Raw genomic sequence first — 19,911 nt, 5'->3', positions numbered from 1 at the left:
TAAAGAACCTTTTAAAGCTCTGAAGTCAGCTTTTATTTTTGCATCAATCTTGTATCGCGTTGATTTTTTTTAGATATTTTTTATAGAAACAGATGCATCAAACTTTGCTTTGGATGCCGTATTATCACAAATGGAAATAAATGATAAAATTCATTCAATTGCTTTTTATTCCAAAAAAATTTCAACAATCGAGATTAACTATGAAATTCATGACAAAGAGCTTCTAGCATTTTAGATGTTGCAGTTTATTTTCTATTTGACTTATATTGGTCTTTTCGTTTGTGAGACATGGTCGAAATCAAACCTTTGGTTAGTAAAACGACTACCTAAGGCAAGTTAGGGATTCATTCAAAGATCGATGGATAGGATTTGAGAGCTAGCTTGAAGTTCTTTCCAGAGGCATAAAGATTGTTCCTGGAGGATTTTTGAGGACTTAATAATTTTTGTTCAAAATCAAGGTTTGTATTGGTGATTTGGATTTTATATAATATAATTAGGACTAGCATTTTTGGCTAGTTTGTGCAATTAGTGTTACATCTATAGTCAAAAATTTGGTATTGTTTAGATTATTAGATGTGCTAAGTGTATACAAAATTTTGTGATAATCTAATGGCTTGGTTTAGAGACATTTGGTTTTTAGTACAAGAGGGTTTTGGTAGTTGTCAGTTTGAGGTTGGGTAGGATTTCTGTGATATTTGGAGATCTATAAATTAGATTAAGGTGAAAATTGGCAAGGTGTTGAAGGACTTGAAGATCAAGCTACACACCAATTTTGAGTCAAAGTGAATGGTTCAAAAAGAAGAAATCATTGCTGGGATTTCTGCTTCACTTTTGAAGTTGGCGGCCAAGTGATGTTAGTGAAATTTTTGGAGGTTTTCTCACAATTTGTAAGTTGGATTGGACTAAAAACTCTTGAGCACATAGAAGACTTACATTGATAATTGCATGCAAAATTCCACATCAAGTGGACGGTTAAATTGGATGTTATAGCTTGTTAAAGCTCATTGATTAGGATTGGAGTTTACAAGAAAAATCTAAATTGTTTAAATATGAAAGTAACAAGGTAATTGAGATTTATGTATATTTAAGGCTACTAAGAAGAGTATTTTTAGCACTTTTGAATTAAAATTTAGATTATATTCTTTTCATATAGATAAAACTTATTAGGGTATCTTGAATACTTGTGAAATACAACCTCACCTTCTAGAGCTAGGTGCGTGGTGCATTCCTGAGCAAGACAACATGTAATACAATACCATGTATACAAACCACAAGAATCTTGAGTACTTCATGTCAACACTTATTTTGAATCGCCACCAATTCCATTAGAGTATGTCTTTATCAAAATTTGATTTGAAGATTACATATCGACTCGAAAAACAATAAGATTTGTCAGATGTCCTTTTTAGATGTTTTTATCTTTCATCAAAAGAAAGAGATGCATCTTTTAATCAACAAAGAATGATTTTCTTGAAACCAAAGCATTTTTCTTCTTCTAATAATGAAATCAACATTGATTGTTGATTCAACTCTTGTAAAACAAATCCAATCAAGTATGTCTTCTGATCTTCTTGTTTACAATTATAAGAATCCTACTTTCAAGTTCCAAGATACTTCTAAGTTTGAGTTCAAAAATAACCTATTCTATTTCAAAGATTGATTATATATTCCAAAAGGAGAAGCACGATTACATGTTCTTCAAGCATGTCACAACATTTTAAGAGCATGACATTCTGGATACAATAAGGTTTTGGAGCTTATATCTAGAGATTTTTGGTGGCCACAAATGCGTAAGGGTGTGAAAGACTTTGTTCAGTCATGTGACATTTGTTCAAGATCAAAAACTTTTTATCATTGACCTTACAAATTTCTTCAATCATTACCTATTTTTGAACAACCATGGTCTTTTGTTTCTATAGATTTCATTATAGATCTTCTAATTTCAAGTTCTTATGACTTTATATTCATGATAGAAGATTATTTTATCAAAATAGTACATTTTGTACTATATACAAAATCTATTACAAGTGATGAAATAACTAAACTCTTTCTTGACAATATCTATTGCTATCATGGATTATCCAAGGATATCATATCAGATAGGAGAACTAAGTTTGTATCAAAATTTTGGCAAATTCTTTTTAAGATTCTAAAAGTGAATATAAAATGATCTTTGATATTCCATCTTCAAACTAATGGATAAATAGAGTGTGTTAATCAAGTTTTGAAGGAGTATTTAAGATGTACCATCAACTATCAATAAGATGATTGGACAAATCTTTTGTCATTGATAAAGTTTGCTTATGATAACACAATACATTCTTCTACAAAACAAATACCTTTTGCCAATTATGGTTATCGTCCATGACTTGATACTTTTGACTTTTTAGAAGCTGATAATCCTACGACGGAAGATTTGGCAAATTGTTTCTCAAATTTATATGCAACAATGAAAGTGAAATTAAAAAAAAAACATAAGATTAATATCAAATAAAATTCTCAACCAGATTTTCTTTAATGTACTCTTTTAAAGTCGCAAGTTCATTATGAAATAAATTGTTGATACGTCTAAATAATGATTGAGCACCTTTTTGAAGGTCAATCACACAATCATAATGGCGATGCTTCAACAAAATATCTATATTTTTTCTTTTTAAATTCATTTGTAAAATTCTTACATGTCTCTAGAATTATTGTTATGGCAACCATAGATTTCGATTATTGATTTGCGTAGACAGCAAATATAGTATCTTATTTGACTGCCTTCACAAATGCTCTAGCTCCAATAAATAAATGTTGTTTAAGTTTTGGCTTGCTATGTGTTAGAAGCTTTTTCATAGATTTGGAGGTTCTATGATCTATTAAAAGAAATTCTAACTTTTGTGATATCTAATCTATTCATGGATTGTATTTTTTAAGCCATAAGAGTCCTAAAATGACTAAATTTGATGGTGATCTAGTGACGTTGAATATTACTTAGCTGCTATGATTGTCAAAGATTATTTTTAATATAATCATTTCATGAGTGACTGTCACGGACACAAAATACAGACTTGAAATCTAACAAGAAGTTCAAGAAGAAGTGGCAGAACTAGATTAAACAGATGAGTACAAGAACAACACCAGAAAGGTGAGCTAGAACTCCAAGAGATGTGTTGTCGAGACTGAAGAACCCTTCAGCCTCGACTCCTATATATACTACTGAATAGGAAGCTTCTCGAGCTACTTCCGCTAACTATGACGCTTCTCCAACAACTTCTACTAATTAGGAAACTTCTCGAGCAACTTCCTAGAATCTATCAAAATATTCTAGAACCTTCTATGAATATTCTAAAACCTTCTAAGAATATTCTAGAACCTTCTAAGAGAATCTTTAGGGAATATTCTAAGAATATTCTAGAATCTTCTAAAGGAATCTTTAGAGAATCTTTAGAGAATATTCTAGAAGAATATTGGAAGAATCTTCCAATGTATGTCCATGACATCACCTCCTCTTCTAGCTTCGAGGTCTCCGAGAAGCAATGTTGTTATCAGTCAATACCAACGCAAGAAAATGAAAATCTGTTGCATCACATCCGCTATGAATTCCAATTGTTGTTCGCGAGGCAAATGATTCATCGGCCCTTGGAGCCAACGGTAGTGACCAACACCTTCAACCTCTGACCAAGCGTGGACTTCTGTGTCTTCATTGTGAAACTGTCCTCCAAACACACCTTCTGGCTGACCGTCGTAGGCAGGCTCGACCTCAAATACAATTACTAGCGATCTGTTGCTCGGTATCCTCCGACGTCGTCGTGGTGCAGGCGGTTCTTCATCTTGCGGTCGTCTTCGTGAGCTAGTCGCTTGAGATGACATAACAAGTGTAGTATCTTGACTATCCATGTCTAAAGGCTAAAATGATGAGAGCAAACTATAGTTGCTAACAAAGTTCTAAACTATCGAACTATGGGTTTTGGAGGTGCCCTCCTCCCTTTTTATGCTACTTGATGAGCAAGCTTCAGCAAGAAGCTATCGTTGAATCGGCTTAGGTTTATGAGGATATCGTTGATGAAATTCTTGTACCTTTTTTGGCGCATTGGCAAGATTTTCGGCACGCTCCCACGTTCGTTCATTGATGTTGTATCCACTCCAATGCACTAAATACTCCAATTTTCTTCTATAACGCCGTGAATCTAGTACCTTTTCCACCTCGTATTCCTCATGGTTTTCAATTTCGATACTTGGTGGCGGACTTTGTACTCTTTGGGGAAAAGCTGACTCTCGATAAGGTTCCAACAAAGACACGTGAAAGACTGGATGTACCTTCATAGTAGCTGGTAACTCCAGACGATATGCCACCGGATTGATCTGCTTCCCGATAACAAATGGCCCTAATCTCCGATAGTCCAATTTGTCACATGGCTGCTTGGTCTTGATATTCCGTCGAAGAAGCCATACTTTACTTCCAACTTTAAAAGTAGGCGCCTCATTTTGATATTTATCTGCAGATGCCTTGTAACTCTCTTGGGCAGATTGCAATTGAAGCTTCAACGTCGCTTGAAGCTCCGATAGTTGCTTCACAAATCCTTCAGCTGCTGGGTTGTTATTTGCTGAAGAACTCAATAAATCGAGCTTGGGGTGGTATCCGTAGTTGGAGAAGAATGGTGTTTGTTGAGTTGACGCATGAAGAGTGTTGTTGTATGCGAACTCAGCAAGCGGTAGATATGCAGTCCAATCATCTTGTTGATAGTTGATGGTGCATCGTAAATATTGCTCCAAAACTTGATTCACCCGCTCCGTTTGACCGTCAGTTTGAGGATGAAAAGCCAAAGAGAGCTTAATATCCACCTTCAATATCTCAAAGAGGGACCTCCAAAACTTGGATACAAACTGAGTACCTCGATCCGACACGATATCATCTGGTAGGCCATGATAACGATATATGTTATCAAGAAAGAGTCTTACGATGTCTTCACTTGACGATGTTTTCTTGCAAGGCACGAAATGCGCCATCTTTGTAAATCGATCCACCACAACAAAGATGTTGTGAAATGAATTCGATGGCGGTAGGTCCGTAATGAAGTCCATAGAAACTGAAGACCATGGTCAGTGCGGAATAGGCAATGGCTGGAGAAGTCCATATGGACGATGTCGAAGGATCTTGGATCTTGAACAAACATCATAAGAAAGGACAAATTCCTTCACATCCTTCCACATTTGGGGCCACCAAAAATCTCGTGAAATGAGCTCCAAAGTCTTGTTGAATCCAAAATGTCCCGCAGCTGGAAAGTCGTGGCGAGATTGAAGTACTCGGAGTCGAGTTGGTCCTTTTGGGATATACAACCGCTCCTCAAAATACAGAAGATCTCCCTCCACCTTAAACTTGTCATTATCGACACGTTGTTTGATGTCAAGAGCTATAGAATCCTCAATGGTCGCAGTACGTACCTCGCTGAGGAAGCCGTCATCGATAGTTGCAACAGTAGCAAAAATCCTGAATTTTTCTGGTTTCAACAATGTTGTACATTGTTGATCAAACGCTGCTTCTCCAGCCTTTGGCGCAAGATACGATCTCCTCGATAATGCGTTAGATAATCCTTGCTGTTTTCCAGGGCGGTAGGTGATAATAAAGTCAAATCATGATAGAGACATATTCCATCGAGCTTGACGACGATTCAAAATTCGAGCTGTCATGAAGTACTCCAAATTCTTGTGGTCCGTATAAACAGTCACTGGATGTGCAGCTCCTTCGAGGAAGTGACGCCACTCTTGGAAGGCATCCACTATAGCAAGCAGCTCTTTGTCGTGGATCTCGTAGTTGATCTCAGCAGCAGAGAACTTTCGTGAATAGAACGCAACTGGGTGAAGCTTCTTGTCTATGCCCATCAGTGAAAGCACAGCTCCCAAAGCAAAATCTGAAGCATCGGTCTCTAAATAGAGAGCCTTTGCAAAGTCAGGATGTACCAAGATTGGAGCCGTAGTGAATGCCGTCTTGAGATCTTGAAATGCTTTTGCTGCTTGTGATCCCCATTTGAGCTTATCTTTGCTTGTTAGACGCGTGAGTGGTGCAGCAACTTGAGAATAATTCTTGATGAAGATCCGATAGAAGTTAGCAAATCCAAGAAAACACTGAACATCTCTAACCGTCTTCGGAACTTCCCAAGATATAATTGCTTCTACTTTTTTTGGATCCATCTTCAAGCCCTCTGTAGTCGCAATGAAGCCCAAAAATTCCATCTCATTCTGGTGAAATTGACACTTCTCCAACTTGGCGTAGAGTCCTCGTTCGCGTAGTTTTTCAAGAACCAAACAAACGTGCTTCTCATGTTCTTCTTCATTCTTGGAAAATATCAAAATATCATCCAGATAGATGACAACAAAGTCATCGAGGTATTCCCGAAAGATGTCGTTCATCATATGCTGAAAGACCGCTGGAGCATTGGTAAGTCCAAAAGGCATGACATTATACTCAAAATGGCCATACCTTGTACGAAAGGCTGTCTTCCATTCATCTCCTTCTTTGATTCACACAAGGTTGTAGGCTCCTCTTAAATCAATCTTTGTAAAAATTCTTGCACGTCCAAGTTGATCTAAGAGGCCGGAGATCAAAGGTAAGGGATAGCGATTTTTCTTGGTCACCTTGTTGAGTCATCGGTAGTCCACGCACATCCGCAGTGAGCCATCCTTTTTCTTCACGAATAGGATTGGTGCTCCAGCTGGCGACTTTGAATGTCGAATAAAATTCTTGGCTAGATTCTCATCGATGTACTTCCGCAATTCTGCCAACTCCGTCTGCGATAGGTTGTATATTGGACCAAAAGGTGGTTGCGCTCCTTCCTCTAAGTCTATGGCGCAATCATATGGTCGATGTTCCGGCAGTATATCGGCGTTCTTCTTCTGAAACACGTCTTCAAAATCCCTATATTGCTCTGGTATATTCGATGTTGAGATATTCTCGCCGCTAGTTGGAGCTGCATAAATGACAAATGGTGCGCCTTCCTTGGACGATCTTAAGAACGCTCTCGCTCCAATAAACATGGATTTCTTCATGTAGGTTCTACCAACAGGTTTATTATTATTTTTTTCAGGAAATGTTATCCTTCGTAGCCTCCAATCAATGGACGGATTATGATCTTCTAACCAAGAAAGACCAAGGATAATACGGCTTGATGGGGTTCTAATAATATTAAAAATAACGTGACTACTATGGTCCTTAAACACCACTTCTATAGGTTCTGATTCGTGGGTAACGTTGCCTGACAATAAGGGTCGTCCATCTATCACCTCTACGTGAACAAGTTTGGACTTCCGTACTAAACGGATCTTGTGGCATTTAGCAAACTCTTCATCTAAAAAACAAGTAGATGCCCCCGAATCCAATAAAGCTAAAGTTTTTTGTTTTTGAGGGCCTAAAAACAAAGGAATTGTAAAACAACGGGCAGGTTGGATAGAGAAGGAGGAACCTGATTGTTGTCGTGATATTAGATTGTCCAGCCGCACGGTTCCTACTGTGGCTGGGCGTCGTCGTTTTCTGGAATCATCGCACTTCTAGTCTTGACAGGGTGCCAATTTTGCTTCTTTGGGCAATTTCCAACCTTGTGACCTTCTTCTCTACAGTACAAACATAACCCTTCCTCCATACGCCGTTTCTTCTCTGTTGGAGTAAGAGATCGGACACACGCCGTGTCGATTTGCATGTCTGTTGCCTCCGAATGTGAGTTTAAGCTATTTGCAGACATAGTCACGTCGTAACGAGTCATTTGGTGTCTTGGACGTTGGTCTTGGCGACGCTGGAATAGGCGGTTGTCACACTTTATAGCTTGGCTAATAGCTTCGTTGAGCGTTTGAGGATCAGGAAGAGATAACAGCAAGTCCTTCACATCATCCTTCAAGCCCCAATAAAACTGACTCTCCAACGCCTCTTCACCCCAATTAATGTCACTTGCCAATTGTCTGAAATTCGAGGCATAGACTGATGCAGAGCGTGTTCCTTGTCGTAGCGATCGGATCTTTGTTGTAGCCCATCGAACTTTATCATGCTCGCCAAATGCTTCTGCAAATGCCTCCAAGAACGTTTCAAAGTTGCTCAGGATTGGTGATCGCTTCTCGAACAAGGGAGTAAACCAAGACAGAGCTTGTGCTGTAAGCAAGGTTCCAACAAGCCCAACATGCGCTTCCTCCGTCGGATAACGTTCGGGCTGTAAAATTGTTATCAACCTGATTTGGTTGACAAAACCTCGAAACTTGGAACGAGTTCCATCAAAATTATCCGGAAGACTAACTCGAGGCTCCTTTCGTTGTAGGACTACTCGATCTTGTTGAAATGGAGGTAGAACTGCTTCTTCTGGCGCAGAAGTTTGAGGCCGATATGCTTTAAATGGCGCTATCCCAGATGCTCCATTGTTATGGAGTCCTACCATGACTCCTTCGATCTCTGTTGTCCTGTGTGACAACGAGGCAAGAGCATTTATGATGGCGTCTAGTTTGGATTCCAAACTTTCAGCCATTTTAACGTCTTAACCTTCGGCTAACCTTCAGAAAGAAGAAAAAAGAGTTTTGACAAGAGGACAATATTGGTTCAGAGGAGAGTACTCCGCAACCTCTAAAACGCCTTAAGACTCCAAGATGAGGGGTAATCCACTCTCTCCAAGAAGAATAAGGCTCCAATATTGAGAAAGAAGAGATATTAGTTTAGAGGAGGGTAATCCGCAACCTCTAAAATACTAGCACACCTTCAAGAAGAGGGGTAATCCACTCTCTAACAAGAAGGAACTAGCTCTGATACCAGTGAAAATGTAGTCTCGACAAACTGTCACGGACACAAAATACAGACTTGAAATCTAACAAGAAGTTCAAGAAGAAGTGGCAGAACTAGATTAAACAGATGAGTACAAGAACAACACCAGAAAGGTGAGCTAGAACTCCAAGAGATGTGTTGTCGAGACTGAAGAACCCTTCAGCCTCGACTCCTATATATACTACTGAATAGGAAGCTTCTCGAGCTACTTCCGCTAACTAGGACGCTTCTCCAACAACTTCTACTAATTAGGAAACTTCTCGAGCAACTTCCTAGAATCTATCAAAATATTCTAGAACCTTCTAAGAATATTCTAAAACCTTCTAAGAGAATCTTTAGGGAATATTCTAAGAATCTTCTAGAACCTTCTAGAGGAATCTTTAGAGAATCTTTAGAGAATATTCTAGAAGAATATTGGAAGAATCTTCCAATGTATGTCCATGACAGAGACGTCTCTAGAGGATGAAGATCGACCATCTATAACTTCTATATGTATGGCTTTGGATTTTTTTGACCATACAGATTTTTTGTGATTTAGAAAATTCTTTGTCAATAAAATATGCAAAGGCTTCCGAATCAAGTAATGCATGACAATCTAGTTTTGCAATTCCTAACTGTACAAGTATAGTTAAACAACGATAAGGGCTAGTAGAGAATACAAGATTTTTTTTATTTGTGATAGTGAAGATTCTAGTCACACGATCGATATTGTGGTTGGATGCCCTCCTTTTCCTACAATGCTTTTGATGTTATAGCCGCACTCCTCATTTGATATGTATGCTAGCATTTCTTTGAAAAATTATTAATTTTATAGCCAGGTTTTTTACAATATGAGTATAGGCCAAGTTTCCTTTGGCGCTTTTTTTCTTGCTCAAAAAGAGGTTTGAAACAAACTGCATTAATTTGTATATCTTTTGCTTCCAACTGCTCATTAGAATTGACTGGTGAAGAAGCTGCAAAATAATTGGTATATACATGTAGCATAATTGAAGAATGTTTATCTTGTCATTGTTGAAATAAATGGTTATTGAACTTCATAACTTGATTAATGGCTTCATTGAGTATTAGAAGATCTGACATACATAACAATAAGTCCTTGACATCGGCTCTTAATCCCCAATAAAATTGACTCATCAATGCATCTTCTCTCCAATTTATGTCACATACTAATTGTCAAAAATCTGAGGTATACGTTGATGTAGAGCACGTTCTTTGTCGAAGGCTTCAAACTTTTTGTTTTTGAAGAATGAATCTTATCATGTTCACCAAATGCTTCTGCAAATGTTGTCAAAAATGCTTCAAAATTGTGCAATATAAGAATTTTTTTTTCAAATAATGGGGCAAATCAGAATAAAGCTTAATCCGAGAGCAAGGTTCCAACCAATCCAACATGATATGCTTCAGTGTAATATTGTTGAAATAGAAGTAAGTTAATTACTCATACTTGATTTACAAAGCCAGAAAATTATGAATAAAAGCCATCAAACTTTTTGAGAAGGCTCATCCTTGCTTCTTTTATTATTATTGTTGTCAAATCATTGTCTTAAAAGGATGCACCTCCCATGTTTGAAGTAGACGTTGCTGTTTGAGAATTTTAAACCTTTGTTGAAATTTGATGAGGAGGTTGAGGTACTCCAGCTCTTTGACCATTATGTATAGTCATACAAATTTCTTCATTCTACTTGACAAAGTCTTTATCCTAATCTTCCATACTTCAAGACCATTGATAATAGAATCAAATTTGATTTCATTTGAATTTATCATATTGACTTTTCTACCTTCTACCATAAAAAATCAAAAAAATACACACATTAAAAGAAAAAAATCTAATCTATGATAAAAAGAAAAGAAATCAAAATAATATTAAGAAAAGACCAATATAAGTCAAATAGAAAATAAACTGCAACATCTAAAATGCTAGAAGCTCTTTGTCATGAATTTCATAGTTAATCTCGATTGTTGAAATTTTTTTGGAATAAAAAGCAATTGAATGAATTTTATCATTTATTTCCATTTGTGATAATACGGCATCCAAAGCAAAGTTTGATGCATCTGTTTCTATAAAAAATATCTAAAAAAAATCAACGCGATACAAGATTGATGCAAAAATAAAAGCTGACTTCAGAGCTTTAAAAGGTTCTTTACTCTACTCAACTTTGTCTTTGCAAGTAAAACATGTAAGTGGAGCTGCAACTTGAGAAAAGTCTTTGATAAAGATCTAATAATAGTTAGCAAAGTCCAAAAAGCATTGAACATCTCTTACCGTTTATGAAATCTTCCAATCCATAATAGTTTGAATTTTTTTAGGATCCATGAAAAGTCCATTATTTGAAATGATGTATCCTAAGAAGTCCACTTGAATAGTGTGGAATATACACTTTTCTATCTTGGCATAGAATCATACATCTTTTAATTTTTGTAACACATAATAAATATGAAGTTCATATTTATTTATATTTTTAGAATAGATCAAGATATTATCTATATTAGAGACAACAACATCATCCAAAAACTCTCAAAAAATATCATTTATTAGATATTGAAAGTCCAATGTAAGTATATTTGTAAGTCCAAAAGATATGACGTTGTATTCAAAATGCCCATACCTAGTTTAAAACGTAGTCTTCTATTCATCTTTTTCTTTAATACATACTAGATTGTATGTTCTCCATAGATCTATTTTTTTGTAGATCTTAGCTTGATTTGGTTGATTAAGAAGTCCAGATATCAAAGGTAGAGGATACCTATTCTTGATGATGATCTTATTGAGTCCTTGATAATCAACATACATCCGCAATGATCCATCTTTCTTCTTTATAAATAAGATTGGAGTTCATGCTCGCAATTTGAAATGGTGTATGAAATTCTTGGCTAGATTCTCTTCAATATATTCCTTGAGTTCAGCTAATTCATTTTATAATAAACTATAGATTGGTTCAAATGGCGATTGTGCTCCTTCTTGAAGGTCAATTGACTAGTCATAGGAACAAAGTTGTGGAAGAGTATCCACATTCTTCTTTTCAAATACATCTTGAAACTCTTGATATTGGTTGGGAATGCCACTTGAAGTCTTTGCATCATTAGAAGTAGGTGTGACATAAATGACACAAGGTGATCCTTCTTTTGTAGCATGGAAGAAAGTTCTTGTATCTACAAACACAAGTTTTATTGTGCTAGTCTTATGACTTTTTACTAGATTAATTTCACTCTTAATTATACTTTTAAAGAAGTTAAGAGTATGAGAAATCCAATTTATACAAGGATTATACTTCTCCAACCACGATAAACCTAAAATGATTAGACTAGAACGAGATCTTATTATATTAAAGATTATGCAACTACTATGACCAATTATTATTACATCTATAGGAAGTATTTTAGAAGTAATATCTCCTAAAGACAACAAATGATTATCTATGACTTCTATATGAACATGTTTAGTTTTTTGTACTAATAGTATTTTAGGACTTTTAACAAATTCTACGTCACAAGCTAAGACTCTTGAATCTATCAAGGCAAAGGCTTTATAATTATTGGGTCTTAAATATACATCTATTATAAAATAAAGAGAGGATTCTAAAGAAAGGATAGGACCTTTATAAGAAATTGTATAAGATTCTAGCCACACGGTCCCTATTGTAGTTGGATAAATTTGTTTTCTAATACATTCTCTATTTTGTCAACTGTACTCCTTATTTTGTGGTTTCATCACTTCTTTGGATAATGTTGAGTAGTGTGTTTAGGATTTCTACAATATAAGCATAAACTTACTTAACAATGACAAGTCTTTCTTTGCTCGGAAAGAGGTTTAAAACATATCGCATCAATTTGCATATTTTCTACTTCTAAATGTATGTGTTGAGGACATGTTGGTATTGCCATCAAATTGTAGTAATGTTGAGGCCCATTTATGTGACTCTCAGATCAAAATTTAAAAAGTTAATTGTCGCACTTCACAACAAAGTCAATTGCTTGACTCAATGTTTGAGGATCATATAAATTAAGCATCAATTTATTTATTTCATATTATAATCCATAAAAAAAATTGGTTGATAAGTGCTACATCATTCCACTTGATAACAGTTGTAAGTTGTTCAAAATGTAAAGCATATAATGTTACACACCAATTGCCTTAAAAGAAAATATGGATCTTATTAATTGTAATACAAGAAACATCATATTCTCCACACATGGACTGTAATTCTACCAAAAATAATTTTTGATTATCTAATATTGCATCTCGTCGTTCAAGAAAAGATAAAAATTATTAAAAATCATATAAAAAAAATGATCCAAAACTAAAAAAAATAAAATTAACTCAAAATTAGAACAATAATTAGATATAAGAGAAGAAGGTCCTGACAAGATTACCTAAAATAAGTTGTCGAGACTAAGGATCTCCTCAATCTTGACTCCTATATATACTAGGTCTTATGAAGCTTCTTGAAAAGTTTCCATAAAGCTTAGAAATAAAGCAAGCCTAAGATCCTTCTTTGACAACTTCTTAAATCAACCAAAGCATCTTAGAACCTTCCTATGACCTTCTAAAACTTTCTTAGAATCTATTGGAACTTTATAAAATCTTCTTAGAATCCAATAGAACCTTCTAGAACTTCCTAGAACATTTTGGAGTCTTCTTAGATCCTATTAGAACCTTCTGGAACTTTCTTCAGTTGTATGTCCGTGACATAACCACGATAGTGCTGAACCTAAAAGAAGTGTACCAATGAATCTAACTTGTGATCTTAGAATTGAATAGCTTTGAGGTTGAAGTTCAATCACAAGTTGTACTTGATTGATAAATCCTCAAAATTTGGATCTTGTACCATCAAACTTCTCAGGCATGGCAACTCTTAGTTCTCTAACACTTGAAAGTTGTTCTACCATGGGTGAAAGGACATGATTTGGTGCAGATATTGAAGCAGTTCTAATCATCTCTATATCCTCACTTCCTGCTATTCTTGTTGATCCTTGTAGTAGTAAGCTAAGTTGATGCATTGTAAGTATCAACTCCCTCAATTGCTCTTGTATTTGTGCCATTGCACTCTTCATTTCAATAAGCTTTGCTATAATAATACTAAAAAAAATATCTAATATCACTTAAGACAAGTAGAAGAAAGGGCTTGAGGACAAAGAAAATACTAAGAATAATATCAGTTTAGAAGAGAGTAATCCACAACTTCTAATATACTTATGTCTTATCATAAAAAATGAGTAATCCACTTTTAATCAAGACAAGACAAAGCTCTGATATTATAAGTGTACTCTTGTCAATTGGTCAAGGACATGAACTAAAAGATGATGCATAAATCAATGAAATCAATGTCAAAGAAAAAGTAACAATATAAAAATAAGAAAGTACATATATTAAAAAGAAACTAGAATGGCTTATTGCTAAAAGACAAGAAAACTTGAGATTCTTGAAACTAGACTAGAAGCAAGAAAAGAATTGACAAGAGTGGAGAAGACTTCATTCTTGCCTCTATGTATACTATCTAATTAGGAGCTACGTGGCGATGTTCTATAGGACCTCTAATATGTGTTGACTTTGCATGACACATGCCTTAGCTTATATGACAAGTTTTCTACATGTAGGCCACATAGTTAGCTTATTCTTCAAGCTATTAACATGTGTGGCACATGGCCAACTTGTTGACCATGTTCCTAACCTAAAAAATCAATTAAAGATATCTATAAAATCAAAACAATGTCTATGAAGCTTCTAGAAAGCTTGTATAGAAGATATTATGGAATTGACATACTTTTACCTATTATTATCTAAATCACATAAGTAATTATTAGTTTACATGTGTATGTCCATGACATCTGGTCTATATCCTCCCTTTTTTCTAACTCTTCAAGACCTAGAGGTGTTCTAATAGGTTTCTTGTATTTTCCATAGACAATCTTCCATAAATTCTTATCAATGAGGACAATTAATTTTTTTCCTTCCACAAGTATCAATTGTCTCCATCAAATTTCTCTATAATGTGATATTCCATTGCCATCTTATAAGAAATATGTTCTAAATAGAAGAAATTGGAAAAATGGAAGAAGAAATAGAAGGTGAATAGAAATAAGATCTAGATAAGATTTCACACTTACTTATAGACTTTTTGAATATTAATAAAAAAAATCTTAAAGAATTCCTAAAAAAAATTAAATATTTTTAAAATGCGTGAAATTATATCACTAGCATTCTCATAAAAATCTAATCCAAAATTCCAAAAATTATAATTTTGAGAGCTTTCTTTGTATAACTAAGTCTAAAAACTTTAAAATAAAATAAAATCAAATCAAATCAAATTTAGAGCTTCTTGGTCTTAGTAGAGTTCCTTAGATTGTATTAGCTTTGTTCCCATTACCAAGTCCTACTGGTATTGGTGGATCCTACTATTGGTGTGATCAGATCAACAACTGTAAGCTCAGTACCTATTGCTTCTAGCAGTGAAATTTGAAAATGTTCTTTCTCCTTCAAAATTAATGCCTCGTTGCTTCATTTATGAGTTATCAAAAACATTAGTGGCTTGAGTTCTAGGCTCACTAGAAGTTCAACTCTTCTCAAGCTAATGCAAAAAATAAAACCTCTTCAAAATTGATCAAAAGATTAAGTCTTATAAAACAACCTCAACTGATTCACTTAAATCCATCAAAGAGTAAATCTAGAGTACCAAGGCTTTGATACCATGTGAGAAAATAAAGAGGAAGTGTATTGTTAAGATAGAAGTTTTATGAAGCAAATACAAAAGAGTTTTCTACCTTACTATCAAGGATTCAAGAGAACAAATGCTTAAAATGAACCTCTACTTCTACTTCTTATATAGCAAAAGTCCATAGTCTAACCACATGGACTTTTTAGTGTAAACATACAAACAACTAGCCTAGTCAACAATGTCCAATTAACATGTGGACACTCGTTTTGTTAGGCCATGTGACGACTTAGTAGGCTACGGTGGCTAAATGGTATTACCACCAACAAATAGTAGCTACAACTTGTCAACTAGCAAAGTGGTGTCAACTACACATTCTACTTTATTTTGAATAGGGGTTACACACTCTATAAACAAGACATATGGATGTCTTTTTGGCATTGCAAGTGAGCTTACAATGCACTTCTATATGTAGTGGAAAGCTTGCCTCTAAAAATTATAATGGAGATATAATAAAAAATTGAAAAACAAATTCTGCTTTAAATTAGTGATCCAAAAAAAAAAAAAAAAAAAAAATACATTAGAAGTTGAACGACCATCTATTCCACAATCAAATGTGACAAGAAATATTGCAAATATTTGTTTGTGTTAAGAAAAACATGCCAATGATATAAGTAGTTTGTTAAAAAAATTGCTAAGCTAAGAAATAGATATTTTAGACTCATATGTCTTACATGGAACACAAGAATCTATATTTGATTGTTATTTTCAACAAATCGTAACATCAATGTTGTCATATACCACAATAAATTAGTAACGGTTATGTTTTAAATTGAATTATTGAAAAACAAGTATTTTTTTTATAAATTGTGTGCATATGACAATAACCTCCTTAAAGGTCAACAATTAAACATCTCTATTAGGAACAAAAAGGTACTCCCAAGGCATAACCTTTACAAAAAATTGACTGTACCCTGGTGTGTTACAGCCTATATTTACCAATTTCAAAGCCAAAAACCTGGGTGGATCTACTTCTGGCCTAACCTAAAAACAAACCAAGCACACACACGTAGTTGGAGGCTGACTGGGAGTTTCATCCACGTGTGCATCCCACTCTTCAGCTTGGTCGCAGGTCGTTCGCCGGGCATGAAGGACTGAGAACGAGCTGGAAACATGCTCAAGCCCATGTCCGGGTTCATTCCAACTGGAGGCACGACAATCTCCGCTTCTTCCAAAGTGGGTGTTTTTGTATGATGGTCGCGGCTTTAACACCCTCGCCACACTGGAACCAGGTCGAGTGTTCCGACAGAGCAATTCCGGGACAAAATTTGCCACATTTGGAGTTGTGTCGGAGGGGGACGGTCAAACCCTAACGTATGGTATTGTCACCATATTGCTTCGCCGTGGTGCTCAGTGAAGGGGATAACGGGAGGGGGGTAGGTCACGCGCGGTCGTCGCGATTGGGGAAGGAAGGGGAGGCCGGCAACGTAGATGGTTGAGGAGGAAGGAACGGGAGGAGGTGTACTGGACGGGGAGCGGTCCGTTGAGGTCCAGGTTCAGGTTTGCGCGAGGAGGAATTTGGATACATTTGGTTTTGAGGCAACAGGGGGAGCAGGACAGGGAGATTGGAAGTAGGTAGCCATGCCCTATGTCCCTCCACATCTGAGGGCGGGAGCCGCCTCAGCAGGAGCAGCACCGGCGAGCGGTGGCGCAGCACGCAGAGACGGAGGAGGTCGGGACTCGTATGGCGGCAGCTTTGGAGCGAGCGCGGGTGCCAGGAGGTCATCGTCGGAGGTTTCGTTCGGCAACGGGGGCAGCAGCTACGGAAACGGGTATGGGCAGGGGAGTCGGGAGAGCAGCGGTGGGAGCAAGGAGGGGAGCGGAGGAGTGCGAGGAGCGGGGCATCCCGAGGTGGTGTGGGCGACATGGCAGCCTTCGGAGCGCGTGCAGAAGCTGCAGCCAGAGCAGATTGCGGAGGTGAGGGCCAGGCTGAATGTGGACGTGGAGATTGCGACCGGCTCGGAGCCGGCGCCGGCTCCCATCGAGTCGTTCGAGGACATGTGCCTGCATTTGAGCATCATGAAGGACGTGACGTTCCACAATTATACGACGCCGACGCCCATCCAGGCGCAGGCTCTGCCGGTGGCATTGTCGGGGAGGGACTTGCTGGGGTGCGCGGAGACGGGGTCGGGGAAGACGGCCGCGTTCTCGCTCCCCATGATCCAGCATTGCCTGGCGCAGCCCCCGATCCGCAGAGGGGACGGCCCGCTGGCGCTGGTGTTGGCGCCCACGAGGGAGCTGGCGCAGCAGATTGAGAAGGAGGTGAAGGCGTTCTGCCGGTCGGCGGAGGGGTTCAGGACGGCGATCGTGGTGGGAGGGACCAACATTTACGAGCAGAGGTCGGAGCTGCGGGCCGGCGTGGAGATAGTGGTGGCCACCCCCGGCAGATTCATCGACCACTTGCAGCAAGGGAACAGTTCGCTGTCGAGGGTGTCGTACGTCGTGCTGGACGAGGCGGACAGGATGCTGGACATGGGTTTCGAGCCTCAGATCAGGGAGGTGATGAGAAGCCTTCCGAAGAAGCACCAAACGCTACTGTTCAGTGCAACCATGCCGGAGGAGATCGAGGCCTTGGCTCAGGAGTACCTGGACAACCCGATCCGGGTGAAGGTGGGTCGGGTGAGCAGCCCGACGGCGAACGTGACGCAGAACCTGGAGAAGATCACGGAGAAGGAGAAGATCGAAAGCTTGCTGGCTCTGCTGGTGGACGAGCACTCGCAGTCGCTGGACACCAATCAACCACCGCCTTTGACGATCGTATTCGTGGAGCGGAAGGCACGCTGCGACGAGGTGACGGACGCTTTGGTGGAGCAAGGGCTGAAGGCGACGGCGCTGCATGGGGGGAGGAGCCAGAGCGAGAGAGAGGCAGCACTGAGGGATTTCAGGAAGGGCACCACGAACATTCTGGTGGCGACGGATGTTGCATCGCGAGGGTTGGACGTGACAGGTAAATGGGTTGGTGTTGTTGTTGTTGTTGAGATGTGGAGTGGGTCGAGAGCAACGTTAGTTCGCGGTGGTCAGAGGATGGTGTTCCTGGGCATGCCAGTGAAGAGTGGGTGGAATTTCGCGGAGAGGGGGTGCAAGTGCAGAATAGGATAGGGGCCAGCAGCAGTCGGATTTGGTGGGGCGGCCATGAGCGAGGAGTTTCGAAGTTAGGGTTGTTGTGGTTTGCACGGTCTGGTGTCGGACTAGTTGTGAGCACGGATGTCGTGGCGGGGGTGCAGTCTTGTGTGTATGTGTCTGGATGCCGTGGTCGTTTGGTCCGCATTTTCGCATGGTGAGATTTTTGTTGGACTGGGTGGGCAACCTGCACTGGAGCAGAATTGGTGCGGACGTTGGCGGATGTAAGGCACGGGTTTGTGCGCGCTGTAACGAATGTGGGAAACCTGGGTGGCAGGTGTGGCGCACGTGATCAACTTGGACCTGCCGAAGACCATGGAGGATTACGTTCACCGGATTGGGAGAACAGGTCGTGCAGGGGCTTCGGGACGAGCAACGTCGTTTTACACGGAGCGAGACATGTTCCTGGTAGCCCAAATCCGAAGGGCAATCACGGAGGCGGAATCCGGGAACGCCATGGCGTTCGCGACGGGCAAAGCCGCGAGGAGGAAAGAGAGGGAGCAAGCAGCGGCGTTCAGGGAGGGGAGGGTGGCTCCTTTGGGAGTAGCCCAAATCGGTGCAACGACGGTTCGTGTGGACGACAAGTACAAGCACATGCTTTCTGCCGCGGCGGATCCGAAGAAGGGCGAAGGTGCAGCAGACGACGCATGGGAGGACTAGTGACATGACTTGGCGATGCAGGCGGTTGCTGTTGGCGCAGGCATTGCCGGGGATCAGGAAGGTCGTCGGGAGTTTCTTTTTATTTTTATTTTTATTGTTTCATTATTTCTTTTCAAAGAGAAATAGTTGTAAATTTTGCGGGATTTGATATTCAGCTTTCACATCGAGATCTGAAAGCAAGCGGGCGTCGTTCCCGCGATCGTTTCAGCAGCCGAAGTGTGAGGGGACTTGAGCGGAATGTGCTGTAGCTGACACGGGACTGAAAGTAAGCAAACTACAGCCCCGAGGGAGTGAGAAATGAATGAACAAGCGTCATCGCACGCGATCGACGATGTGGTGCTCTTTTCTGTGAACCAAGGTTTTTGAGCAGCACGGACGTCGTTTCCTGGAAGGATGTTGTGTGTTTTGTTTACAATGCTTGGAGCTTTTCGGGGTGTTTAGTGGCGGGGTGAGTAGAAAGGGAGCGTCCGTCCGCATAATGGAGTGGGACGTTTCGCCGGAAGTCGAGCGTGTTGGTGGTGGTCTGGGTCAAGTGGTGATGTGCGGTTTGGCTTGGGTTGTATTCGGGAGGCTTCAATGGAGGTGTATGTGTGTTCAGAAGGTTCATCGGTGTGGTTCATTTCGGGGGGTTGGGACGTGAATGGA

General features: G+C 39.0%; 1 protein-coding gene across 1 annotated transcript; it reads left to right on the top strand.

Moving 5' to 3' along the window:
* Positions 1–16,596: 16,596 nt before the first annotated feature.
* LOC112277963 (DEAD-box ATP-dependent RNA helicase 20) lies at positions 16,597–19,657 on the top strand. Its single transcript, XM_024510885.3, has 2 exons — positions 16,597–18,433; positions 18,884–19,657. The coding sequence occupies exons 1-2, from the start codon at positions 17,068–17,070 to the stop codon at positions 19,264–19,266; spliced, it is 1,749 nt and encodes a 582-aa protein (XP_024366653.1). The 5' UTR covers positions 16,597–17,067; the 3' UTR covers positions 19,267–19,657.
* Positions 19,658–19,911: the final 254 nt, after the last annotated feature.

The sequence above is a fragment of the Physcomitrium patens genome, chromosome 2, assembly GCF_059467195.1.
Source record: "Physcomitrium patens ecotype Gransden chromosome 2, ASM5946719v1, whole genome shotgun sequence".
NCBI lineage: Eukaryota > Viridiplantae > Streptophyta > Bryopsida > Funariales > Funariaceae > Physcomitrium > Physcomitrium patens.
Note: the sequence above shows the minus strand (reverse complement) of the source record. Positions and strands in the feature narration are given on the sequence as shown.